General features: G+C 38.7%; 1 protein-coding gene across 1 annotated transcript in view; it reads right to left on the bottom strand.

Annotated features, from left to right (window-relative positions):
• Window positions 1-2155: 2155 nt before the first annotated feature.
• Window positions 2156-13856, bottom strand: part of RGS22 (regulator of G protein signaling 22) — a 59230-nt gene continuing 47529 nt past the window's right edge. Inside the window, 6 exon segments of the mRNA XM_058832438.1 lie at window positions 2156-2365; window positions 4304-4397; window positions 4957-5056; window positions 5894-6118; window positions 9579-9719; window positions 11217-11396. Of these exon segments, the coding sequence (XP_058688421.1) occupies window positions 4324-4397; window positions 4957-5056; window positions 5894-6118; window positions 9579-9719; window positions 11217-11396 (720 nt within the window). The 3' untranslated portion in view covers window positions 2156-2365; window positions 4304-4323.

Consider the following 13856-nt stretch of genomic DNA (forward strand, 5'->3'; position numbering starts at 1 on the left):
CACTATTCCATTTCTGGTAGATCACCAAATAGCAATTCTAGGGTATCTGCCATTGCATTAGATTAGATCCAGCAACCCAGAAATTTAAGGGTCCCTATCTCTTAATGTATTCTCTGTTCAAATGCCCAATATTTCTTTAAAATTGACAGATGAAAATAATGATATGACATGTAGTTCTAGCATAACTAATACGTGTGATCCCTCTCTTTTGCATACTGAAGACATGGCCTTGGCACTAAACCAGTGCATGTGTGTGTACATACACCCATATGTTTCAGCTACCACAGAGACAGCAAACCAGATTGAGAGTAAAATTCATTTCACAGCACTTTGAGTGAATAGGGCCATTTTGAAAAATTCTATTCATTAATTGAGTACTTGAAGTACTTCTTTTTAAGTTTCATTAAAATGTGTGTTATTAATGATCATAACTATCTGGCACAGTAGTTTTTTGCATGAGGTGTATTTGTTGGTAAATTTTTGTCAACTATTTGGCAAGGCTGGAGTATTCACAAGGAGTTTTATCACTTGTAACAAATAGCTGAATAACATTTTTAAGTTTTTAAGTAATCCAAGTGTTAATCATGTCAGAACTACAAGCATAAGATAAGCAATGTCTGCACATTATTTAACTGCCTCAAAATTCCATGAAGGCAAGAATACAGCAATACATAAACAGCCTGCTATGCTCCAGCATTTGGTTGCGTGCACTGTATTGACCACAGCTATAGAAGGTGGCCTTCCATGTGCTTTTTAGGGTGACATACATCACGGCATTTATGGCACTTTATGCTTCTTCTCTGCCTTTCACATTAATGAGCGGTAGGCCACACAGTACCACATGTTCTTTGCTCATTACAAGATGCTGCATTCCAACCTCCTAAGATGTATTGAACAATAAAGTTGACTGCATTTGTGAAATTTGGGAAAACATAAAAACCAGGGAAAGTATTTTGTGTTTTACTCCCTTGTAGTTTCCACCAAAACCAGGTATTTTTCAGGTAACTCAAACACAGAACAAGTGCAGACAAGCATGACACAAACTCTGAAACATGGGCAAAGCAGGAACTGAACCAATGATCTCCCTTGCTCCTATGAGAATATATGAGCAGGGCAACTACATCCATAAAATAAAGTGTATTTCTTCTCTGCTAGCCTGTCTGAAGCAATTCCCAATGGAAATCCCTTACAATTCTTGGTCACTCTTGTGTCAAGACTGAAGACTATTATTTGTCCTTAGCTGCCAAACCCCACACTGAGGAGGAAACCACTCTTGGATGGTCCTCAGAAGCATGATCTGGGAGCTTCAGCTGAAGAACTTGTACTTCTGACAAAGGAGACAGGGCTACATGGCTCATGCTCCCTGTCCAAGGGGTCAGGACAAGTAGCAGGAGACAGTCCCATCCCTAACTCAGGGCTAATCTGTGGGAACTGAGTTTGCTACAGCTTGCTGATCAGCCTTTCTTTTACATGCGTTACACACATGTGGGGAAGAATGGAGCCAACAGCTTTGTGGCTAGGGACTGGTTTTTAAAGTGGTCTGAAGAATGTGGAGAGGTCTAGTATCATCCTGTCTCTTGCCTAGTAGTTCATTCTCCCCCCACCCCCTCTTAATTTCTCAATTAATCCTTGGTCCTTAGTCCCCACATCAACTGTGTCCCAAGTCTTTTTTAAACTTTTTAGAAGTATGGAGAGCTACACAAGAGCTATAAACTCCTGCAACCTTCTGTTGAGTAATGCCTTGGGACTAATGGTATTATATAGAAGGTCCCAATCCCATCTGTGTCCTGACAGATTTTAAGCCTTTCTTGTGGATCAAGAAATGAGACGGAAGGTGAACTTTGGAACAGGAATCAGACTGAACTGGGAGGAAACAACAAGAGCATTTGGCTTTATAATAACTCAGAGACCTCATGCATTATCCTCGATGAACAGAAGTTGTGTGAATTGCATAGTGAGAGCACAGTGTGCCAAAACACCCTGCTTCAGGGCTGTCAAGGCAGTGTTTTACCTATTCATTAGATCGGGCACTGAAGAACTAGGTTTCATTATAAGATGTTTAAGATGGAGACTACCTAGTAGTTTGTGCCATGCATACTTCAGTGGAATCTTACTGTGATTTGAGCCTCAAGATGTATTATTAAATTATGAACACAAGAGCCAGTATCACAATCAGGTTGATATGGAACACATTGGAACATGTTTATTTTCTACCCTTGATCCCATGGTTCTTGCTAATATTCCAAGTCATCATCTTTGCTTTAGAATTGTAAGAACAAACCTTGCATGCACATTACATTTGTGTCTCCTGGTCACCTCCATTGAATGTCTCTGCATTCCCTTCCTCAGAGAGATTTTAATGTGCCTGAAAAGGTAACAAAATGTTATTGTTGTGTTCAGATAGTTGAAATAATCAGAACAGTTCTTCAAAAAATGCATCAACTCAAATTGGGGAAATTAATTGCAAATTAGAATAAATCATTACTGATTCAGGTAATGTGGGAGAAAGGGAAAGAAAATAAGAACATTTACACACTTAGAGAAAACACTTTTCCTCCATGTTTCCCAGGTTCAAGCTCACTCCAAGCACCTCTTCTCCCCTCCTTTGTTACCACCAATGGTTGCACTCTGTCCCTTTGGTGAGGCACTGGGAAGCCCCTTCTTCCTTCTCACTATTTTCCTCTGCTGCAGCATCGATCCTCCACAGGCTGCAGAGAATATCTGTTCCACCATAGAGCACCTCCTCCTCCTCAACTTCCTCCTTAACCTCTTTCTCTTACACCTCCTTCTCTGCCCTTGGTGTTCCCTTTGTTGTTTATCACTCCTTTTATTTCTTCCTCTGCTCTCTGGCTTTCTTTGCTCTTTCTGAAATGTGTTTCCCCAAGGTGCCACTGTCTTGGCTGAGGGATCAGCCATGTCCTGTGATGGGTCCATTGGAGGAAACTGGGACTGGCTGTGCCCAGCACATGGCAGCCCTGGCCTCTCTCACAGGCCTCCTGCTGCCAGCCTTGCCATTTATGCCCAACAGAGACCTGCTCTGTTACAAAGTGGAGGGAAGATGCCCCATCAAGAGCATTCATGGTCTTGTGTAGCAATCTCACCCTACCAGCAGAGTGGTCAGATAGAATAGTGGCAGGCAAATTTCCAGTGGCATTAGAGAGTGGGTTGCAACTGAAGCTGGTGGGAGAGACCTCTCAAATCAAGTGGGACCTCAACTTTCTTTTAATTGTGTTAGCCTGTACCACAGCCTGGTGCCTGGCAGGAATGCAGTTCTCTAGTCTGGAATATCCAGGGTGGGCCAGAGATGGCTGGGCTGCAGCAAGGGGTGCAGGTGCCTTGTGGGCCCTGAAGTCACTGGGCCCAGTTGGAGGTTTCTCAGTCACAAAGCAGGAACAGAGACCCTGCCAGGACTCCCCACAGTGATCCAGCTCCATGGGGAGCAGAACAGTGGTGTAGAAGACAAAGATGTGCAGAATACAGTCACACCTGCAAGGTGCATGAGGCCCCAGGTGGTCAGATTACATTAACTGCAACTGTAGAACATGGTAAGAGGGCAGAAAGAGAATGGGAGGGAAGACCAAGGAATGCTTAAGTTTTCTCTGAAGTCATTTTCAGAAAATGCTGCCACAGGAAGATTATGTTCAGACACTTGGAATTTTAGGAGGACTAGTGAGAGCAGGACACCAAGTTCCCTAAAACAGCAGTGCTAGCTACTGAATTAGAAGAGGAAGGAGGAGCAGAGAAGGAAGGCAGTAATATTCCAAGATCTATTAATTTTTTTAAGTCCACCTAATTTCAACGTAGGCTTAAAAATACAAAAAAAAAAAACCTCTAGAGGATTCTTCCTTCTAGGAATTCAAGCTTTGATGCAAAATCTGATTTTCTGTCTTTATCAGGTTTTTTTGCTGTCCCACTTCTTTCTCTCGATCTAATATTTAATTTGCTTTGGCAGAGGTGATCTATTACTAGTTCTCTGTCAGGTTCTTGACAGTAATTTCGTAGGGTCTGATATTTCTCCAGTCATCTCATGTTCCTATTTAAAATATCTTAAATGGAAAGCTTAGATAACCTAATTTCAGAGACTGCCATTTTGCAACAAAATTCCATCTGGTCAACATTAGATCCGCTAACCATGGCTGGCATGAAAAATAAGCTTGTTTTCATATGGAGTCTGTACAGCTTCAGTTAAACATGATTTTGAGTGGGATAACTTGCTACTAATGAGCATTAGCACTGGCAGAAGGAAAACTAGCTTTTAAGAATTCACATTTCAAAGCACACTTGTTGGCAGTCTGGTACTCACTTCCTGCTTCTTGTGAAGATTCAGAGTTTATGCTTCATAGGAATAGTGGCTTTCACAGAACTTTCAGGCTTCAGGGTGGACATAGACAAAGAACCTGCATATGGAAAAAAAATTAAAATTATATCAAACTGAAGGAACTGAATATTACATAGTACTATTGCTAGCCCTACTACTACAAAATTGATATTTTTAATAAATAAACAAACAGGTCATAATATCCTTGGCAAAGACCTACAAGGTCACAGCTGAAAAAAGGATGAAGCAATGCCTCTCACATCCACTAAAAACATACTGACAGACTGTGAGAAAGAGGTTTCAGTATCTGTTTGAATGGAAGTTGATGAAACACAAGAAGCTAGGAAGGTGAAATGTGTATATGATTGCCATGTCACTGCAGAATGAAGATACAGCTTTATTCCTCTCTGCAGCAGGACCTGTGCACTAAAGGCAGTGCCAAGATACTCTGCAATTTTTGCTTTTCCTTTCTTAGAAAATATACCACTCATGAGTACAGTGCAGAGAGCAACTCCCCTACAGACAGCATAAGAGAGGCAGAGGTTTCTGCACACAATTCAGAAGAAGAGCAAGCAAAGTCGTTGTACTGAGAATTTCACCTAAGCTATAAGCTAGTTCTGCTAAACTACGTTAATAACCTGGAGGGAATGATGAGGTTTTCTCCAGATCTTCTTGCTTTTTAATGAGTATTTTTTCTTGCTCCAAGGCTTCTATGTACATGGAATAGGACCAGGAAGCCTGCAAGAATCATGAAAAACCTTCAGCCTTCAGGTCATATCACTTGTAGTTTCTGATCCATTTCAACAGCAAGATAAAAAACTTGTTTATGTTATATTCCTACTACTGGATACTTACAAATATTAAGATGATTTTTTTTTTTCATTACAATATTGGAATAATGGGAAAAAGAGTATTGCTGTAAATAAGTAAATCTCAAAACGCCATGACTTAAGCAAGTTTGACAGATATGTTCTGGCAGTGCCAACTCAGCCATGATGCCTTGATATGCCCAATATAGCATGTCTGTTTTCCCCATTTCCCAGTAAAATAACTGTTACCTTTTCACTACAGATTTGATGCACAGTCAGAGTTGTAATGGAGGAAGTCTTGAAGTGGTATTTTCTGTCAGATTTTCAAATACCTAGATTTCCTAAAGGAGTTCAGCTTCAGTTTTTCACATATGACCAGAACAGGACTCTAGCCTAAACCAAATTCCTTCAATATATGAATTTCACAAATAATGAAAAGCTTCTTATTTCATAACTGAACTACCTTTTATTCGATTTATCTTTAAATACAGATTAATTTTTTAATCCATACACCATAAGACCTTAACATTCTATTAGCTGTTAATACTACTCAGAACCTACATCTTAAAAAAAAATTAATAAAGAACAACAAAAAAAATCACCTGTAAGTTAGGTAAACTTAAACCAACAAAGCTAATTGTAGAAGAATGAACAGTTACTGAAGAACCATCTGCCAGCAGTATTCAAAACCAAACTCCCCCTTCCCCTTTTCCCAAGATCATTTTATCGCTCTTGAAGGACATCTGTAGAAACATGTATTATTTACCTTCCTCTCAGATCCATCTACAGGTGCTAAAGAGGTTGATGATCTTCTCTTTGTATTAAGCTCATCTAGCAAAGCACTCTTTGGTACTTGAGTCAAGGGCTTGAGCTGAGTCAAGGGGTCAGGCTGAGTCAAAGACTTAGGTTGAGTCAAGGACTTAGGTTGAGCCAAGGACTTAAGCTGAGTCAAGTTCATGAGTTTTCTCCCCGTTTCTTTACCCTGCAAATTCTAAAAACTCATAATTAGATGTGAACAGTAGTTACAGAGCTGAAGTAAAAAGCAAAGTCTGAGGAAACAAAAATTGTCATTGGACATGAGATAGTGTAATTTGCAGTAAGGTTTTGTAATGCTTAGTTTCATAATTCATCATGTTGAGCATATTTTAAAATAGTACTGCTTTTTTAAAGCATTTCTTTGTTTTAGTCCATGTTTCTTGTCCTCTACACTCCTGCAGACCATCTTTCCTTCAGATTCAATACCTGCTCCAAAATATAGCTAGATGACAGGGCAGATCTGCAAACAAATGTATTTTAAGGACACAGAGAACATTGTGAGCCTCTAATTTGGCCTCAGGTATAAATGTAGAATGCAGGATTTGTTGTGATTAATTCCAGCTTGGTCCAGTAGCTGTGTATGAACTACAGTACAAGCTAGGAAAACAGGCCATGTACAATCTACAGTGACAAACAAGGCATTGTAACCCTTGGCAAACTGCTGTGGAGATCAACTATTTGTCATTTTCGTGTTGGTTTGTTTCACCTTTGCAAATTCTGTCGGATGATCCCAAAACCCTTTATAAATATTAATCGATGTTTTATATTTGACCTCACAAAAAGCTCTCTCCAAGAGCTGAGTAATACAACCCTCCCATGTTCCAAGTGAGAAAACGAGAAAAAAAAAAAAAAAAGGGAGGATCAAATGGTTCCCAAAGTCATTTATTAAGTCCCTAAAAGATCTGGAAAAGGATCACACTATCTCATTTCCTTGTTCCCAAAGTGCCTTCTCCTTCCTCATCATTCCCACTGTAAACCCATCAGCTGTACAGGTGACTTTTGGGTACAGAACTGCCCAGGCAGTGTGATGCTGATCTTCTCTCCAGAAACAGGCTCAGTAACTTCTGTGGCACACTCAATTGGTGAATAGGGATGCCAGTGCAAACAGAGGCAGCATGAAGACTAATGCACTGCAGTTTATGTTTGCTGGCTCTCTCAATGAGAATGGTGAATTAAGGTCTTTAAAAATGACTTCTCATAATAAATTAAACAATGTTATAGCAAATTTAGATCCCATGCCATTACTAACAAATATGCTTATTGTTAAGAGACATGGCAGAAACATGGAAAAGGAAAATCATGTTGATGGATTTCTTTATTATGGACATGGAAAGAGTTAAGTACAAATCTACAACGTAAGTTAAAGCTAAAAATTTAAAGCTATTTTGTGCACCTGAATGCAAAAATTTCCAAAATCTACTTTGGAGATAAAATGCAAAGATGTATACATCAAATTACTAGTACTTGCATCAAGGCAGCCTGCAAAAATTGACTTAAATATTTGAAAGTATGTGGCACGAGCATCTAGCAGCTAACAAAGGAACAAGTCCATTTCCAGGATGCCTTTGATAGAATTTGCCCCTTAAATAACAAATAGGCACACAAACAATATTGAGATAGTCAAACAATACCAAGTTATGCCTCATTTCTTAGTGAAAAGCTCCTTGTCTGCCCATTTTTTCCACTATACTTCATGGAAGACCAACTCTTATCTGTTTAGTTCTAAAACTGAGGTGAGCACAGGTAGATTTAGTGCCCTGAGGACACATGTAAAGGAAGAAGAACACGAATTCCTCCCCTAGGACTATGATTTCTCTTTTTGATATAAACCCAAAATAGCAACTGATTTGTAGGGTGGAGAGGAGATATATGTAAGAAAAGCTGTTTCTAACCCTTTCCAGAGCTTTGCTCTCGTTCAGTGAGACTGGTGGGGCAGAGGAACATAGTCCTTATTTTCACTGCCAAGAAATCATCACCTTCCACAAGCCAACAAGTGAACCTGCTATTGCTCATGTTAGATGAAGCTTTTCAGTATCCTTCAGGGATACTGAATCATTTGAATTATGCTGTCACCAAGAGGACAGAAATCTGAGGCAAGAGACCAGGAAATGGTAAATTTTGAAACTGTAACAGAAAGGGAAAAGGATTTTTTAAATACTGGAAAAAAAAAACATCTGTTGCACCCATTATTTTAAGAGATTTTAAAAGGTAACTGATTTACTGATTTTTTTGTTTTGTTTTGGTTTGGTTTTTTGGTTTGTTTTTTTTTGTGAAAAGAATAGTCTACAAACTGTTTACTGAGCTGCATTCTCTGCCTGTCACTTTCTAAAATTTCTTACTGTATTTCTCTGCTTAGAAGCGTAATTCACCATTACTATTTATTCTCCATAGAAGCTAGACTTCTTCCCTCCTAAAATTTGCTCTTTATTCCTTGGTCATGATCAGAAATCTCACAGACAGGCAAGAAACACATGGAAAATAAGTCTGTGAAAACACAAAAGTGAATTATTTTGAAATCTTGTATTCTTGCACTATTAGTATTGCCAATGGCCTTGGCAGATGTATGTATATAGAGACAACATGCTTTGGAGAAAGGAAGATGAGTTCTTTGATTTTAGACTTCCCTTGACATTGTGTGGCCTTGAGTAATGCTTCACTGGTCCTCAGCTTTCATGTGCCAAAAAGAGGATAACAGTGTGTACATGCTCTTGTGGGCCTCTGTCTTTATCTGTCTTTACCTGTGTGGTTCATATCATGTGTAACATCTCAATACATGTACATGATATTTAGAATACATAAAGGTCTCTGTAATGCTACTAATTATAGTTTGCAAGTCCAGTAATTTCTCTGCCCTTTAAAGAATGTTCTCTCCTCAAAGCTTGCCAAACAATTGTATTTAATAAAAAATAAACTTTTTCAAAGCCTATAATCAATAGAAAAAGAAGTCCATTATATTTTCATTTTAAAAATCCAAGAAAAACAATTTTAGAAGCAAGCATTCCATTGTAGAGGTCACAGTTCTGTTAATGCACTGGAATTGTCTGGAACCTCACTGTGAACAGTCTAACAATTTCACTTTCAAAGCTGAGAAATGTTCAAGGAAAGGCAAAGATTATGCAAAGCAATTACCACATAATTTTATTTTTTTTTTAAATAGTGTGCAGAATTTTCTAATGGTTCTTCTGGAAAATAGATATGAAAGCAATTTTGGTTTGGGTTTGGTTTGATTTCAGTTGTGATCCAGAATGTACATTCTAATATAAGACAATACATCATGAAAGTGCAAACAGGTCTGCAGTAGCCCACAGTACACATGTAGTATACACAGATTTATTGTTCTTGATTCAGCCTTCTTTTTTTGCTCTTCTCTTGGCACAAAAGGTGACTAAAATACATTTTTTCCTCTGGTTAATGAAAGGAGTATTCCACTGACTCATCTGCTTCAAGTCAAACACATGTATATGTATTGGCAGAATTGGGAACTAATCACCTTAGGATTGGGTTGCGTGTAAAGCTTGAAATGTAACAAGATTTGGTAGCTTTGCATCAGGCTGAGAAAGGGATATTTTACTTTATGTATCTTTGCTCGTGTTATTCAGTTCATCAGTGGTCACCTGAAATTTTACAAGCCTTACCTTTGCTGTTATCCCTTCCTTCTTTCGCATCTCTTTTTCCTTTTTTTCCTCCAAGGCAACTAGAATTTTGTCACTATCCAGATTGCTTTGGAACTTACAAAATTCTGGCCAAAATTTAAACAGAAGAGCAAAAATACTCATCTGCGCAGGAAGAAAATAAAGTCAATCTTGATCATATTAAGGAAACAGTTGACTGTAAAATAAAATGCAGAATGAGATAACTAATTTTTTTGAACACACAGCCTTGTTCCTCCCACGTACTCTGTCTTGACATTTCAGCCCAGCTTTGCTCGGCACATGCTTTTCATCAGTGTGTTTATTACTGGTGAGAAATCTTCCTAAAACACAGTTAAAAGGCACTTTCTTTTTTTATATTTCCCTAAACAATTGTTTGCATTAATGAAAACATCCATCACTTTTTACAAGTATTCTTGATAAAATATACACCAGTAGAATTGCTTTTGCACTGCTGTTCTGCTCAAGTATTTCAAATATTCAGTTCATTAGGGAGAGGGCTTTTTTTCCCCCTCCTTAAGAGAAAGGAAATACTTTTTTGCCTCTGGAAAGGCTCTTAAACCACATTACAGATCTATGAGCAAATCTTGGATAATTTTTAAATGATATAATCTCTCACAGGGTCGTTTTTGAACTAGAATAAGAAAAACAATTTTAGAAAAGCAAACAGAGGGGCTCAGTGAATTCTGTTGCTGCACGTACTAAGGCTCACATTTTTCAATTTATTTAGATGTTTAATTTGCATTGAGAAACTTGGCTTCAAAGGAGCCAAGCATGCTCACTGCTTCTGGCTCAAGAGGCTTGAAAGTGACATGTGAGCCACTGTCGGGTTCCAGTCACAGCTTTTTGGCCTAGTTCTTCCTTGGTTTTGTGCCACATTTCTGGAGTTCACTGGGTTTTACACAGGCTGAAACACTTCTCTTTTCTTAGGACCTACATGAACTCTTTTCTCTGACAAAATTCACAATTCATCTATTGTCATCCGGATACTTTATGGACTCACAGTTGATGTGTAAAGGTGTTGATGGCAATTTTATAGGAAAAGAAGTACAAATACTTTTCTTGGACTTAGAAGATAAGACAAGGCAGTATCAAGAGATAAGAAAATAGGTCTATAGTAAAAGTTCCAAAATTGCTATTCAACCTGATTAATAGAAAGATCAGAGAGAAAATGGGCTATAGCCATTTAATACACACTTTCTGTAATAAAGAAGGAAAAGACATTCAGCAAGTTAAACTGTCTTTGTGCTTTGCTCACATCTGCATTTTTCATAAAACATGAAAACCACAAACTTTCTAACTCCAAATTACCTCTGTGACATTAACCAAGAGGTAAAGAACATAGACAGAATTCATTTCTACTGCCAGAATTCCTAACACAGACCTGGATAACACCTTTCCAGGATCAGCTAGCTGTTAGAGATTTTCTTTATTGAGCAGTATATAGCTGAAGACTATCTTCCATCTCCACCTTACAGACACTGAAATGTATGACTATAGCTTTCTCCTTCAAGCTCAGGTTTATGTGTGGAGTCCTAACTGTCACATAAGAACGAAGACTGTGCTTAAAATCAGGCACTCAGTCTCTAGCCAGACCTATTACAGATTCACCTGGCTTCTTACCTGTGCCTCTCTAAAAATGTAGGGTCCAAGTTCTTTCCTGTGCTCCACAATCTTCTTTGCTTGTTCAGGTGGGATGTCAATCTGCAAAGCTGGGGGTATGGCAGAATTAATAAAGCAGTCAATAATAGCTGTGATCTTTTTCTGGACTATGGCATCAGCACAATGCGAATGGCACAAGTCCTGAAAGATGAAAAATAGCATTTTCAGTCAATGGAGAGAGATGCATGCAAGAATCTTCACGGGGCACCAGTGAGTGATCAAAGACCAATAGTCATATAAAAATAATTATACAATAAATCCCTTCAGTATGCAGGGAAAAATTCTTTTGGTAAATGTGCATGGTCAAAATCATACTTAAGACATGCATGGGGCTTCTGGTTTGCAAATGTAGATACACAGCAATCACTGCTTTTAGGTGATAGTCTCTGCCTGCATGTTCAGATGGAATAACATAGATTTTAAGTGCATTACTGGCAAATAGGAGACATTTCTGAAAAGAGAAAAACATCTACAAGTGTGAAACACACTGATTTTCACAATGAGCCTGCTATGACTTGCATAGCTTTGGTAACTAAAGGATAAAGGAATGCTTTAAGTGCTCCAACAAAAGAGGGGAAATATTCAAAGGGTACAAGCTATTCTAACCAGGAATGTTGTCACAAGATGGGACAATGTCAGCTACCAGTACAATCTTCCATTTTTTGAAAACTTATACTTTCACCATTCATTAAGATTTTCTTGTTTCCCAAAACCTCAGGGTTTGAAAGAACTGCACACTACAGAATACAAAACAAACCTGAACTTACAGGAGTAGGATGTCAAAGGAACACTGTTTTTCTACTTTTTGAATGTGATCTTACTGTTCTTGTAAAAGCTGTTATTACTGTGTTTTGACACCCTGATGATGCCACCATTGGACTTTAACATGAAGGAAAAATAATTCAAAGAGTGTCCTTCCAACACTTTGAAACATGAACTTCCCCTCTATCCAATTATTTCAAGAAATTTATATGACACTAGAAGACTATCACGTATATCTTAGAGACACAATGAGCACTCCAGAGTTTTCAGCAAGAGAGCTCTTTACGTAAAGAATCTGAATTTAGTTTTGGTATAGAAGGCTATATATTTACTTTGCAAAGAAATGAAAACCATGGCTTTTAACCAGAAATGTGGTATGTGAAAGGGTTGGCTTTCTTTGTTATGAATACGTTTAGTTTTGGGAAGAAAAAAAAAAAAGAATGATAACAACTATAATAAAGAAAGGGCAATGTAAAAACCTATTCAATATATCCTAAGAATATGTATTATGGCTTTCTTTGCTCATCTAGCATAGAAGGCAGAGAGCTGTAGCAAGAGGGAAGACAAACAAGCCATATGATACAAAGAGAGATGAGACCAAGCATAGATGAACAGATGGAAATGATCCACAGAGTTACGTTTCTTCGTATTTGTTTAAAAAAAAAGCTTGGTTTTGGATTGTCCCAAGATGTGCCGCCAGCCAGATGGATTATGGGGAGCGACGCAGTCATTGACTCCTAAAGGGAGTTCTGTCTAAACTGATGGCATGATAGGGCTCAGACAATACAAGTATGCACTGTGCAAAGTGCTGCCCACGCCTTTGGCAATATTCCTGCAGTTCAGCCTGACCCACAGCACTCCTACTACTCCAGCCCTTTGCTTCTACAGAGAGCATCAACTGCCAACCATGACAAATTGCATGCATGGAGAAATATGGTCAGATTGTACTTTTTCTTGATAACAAGACAAATAAAATTAACATAAATGCAGGAAAGGGGGCGGGACAAAAAACAACGAAGGCTTTCTTCAGAGAACAGTTCTACAGAGTTAAGACTACGCTCCACGTTAATTTGCAGAAAGTTTCCATGTCCTCCGTGATGTAGAAATGAAGAGTCACAAGTCTCAAAAAAAGCCAAATATCTAGAAAAGAATTTATGTCATGGAATACCAGGTGTCTTCATACTAGAGTTTTAATGTAAGCTAGTCACTCTTATACGACAGAGACCTCCAGCATCCCCAGAGAGCATTTCAGCCAGTGATTCCTTGCCTGAGGATCAGAGCCTTTGTGGGGAAAAGAGACTGTCCCCTGGAAACAGAGGAGCTTCACCTCCAAAAGCAGACACCAAATTCAAATTCATAAAATTAAACATTAAAAATACATCCACATGCCTGCAGAGGATCTCCGAGTGCTACTGCAACATCAAGTGTGTTTACAGCCCAGTTTCTGAGCACATTAGCTAATCTCGTGCCCCCTGCCTGCCATGTGCACATAGACTGTGCTCAGGAACTCAGGAGAGGTTCTGTGCTCTGGTAGCACTTTTGCATCAGGGAATATCCCAGAGGCAAAAGGAATGAGGAATACATCAAAGCTCTGTGGTGTCCCTGCATTCAGTCCAGGGTATTCCTAGGAGGCTGCAATGTGATTTAAACTTTCAGTCCAGAGGTTTTCCATTGTGTTTCAACCACACAGAAGCAATTTCACAAAACTACATGTATTTGCGAGAGATGTAATCCCTGCTGACCTTTCCCATCACATTTCACTTTGGTCCTAAGCTCAGCTCAAGTCAAATTTGATTCTACAAAGTGCAAGGGAGTTATAGTCTGCATTGTAGATACAGG

The sequence above is a fragment of the Poecile atricapillus genome, chromosome 2, assembly GCF_030490865.1.
Source record: "Poecile atricapillus isolate bPoeAtr1 chromosome 2, bPoeAtr1.hap1, whole genome shotgun sequence".
NCBI lineage: Eukaryota > Metazoa > Chordata > Aves > Passeriformes > Paridae > Poecile > Poecile atricapillus.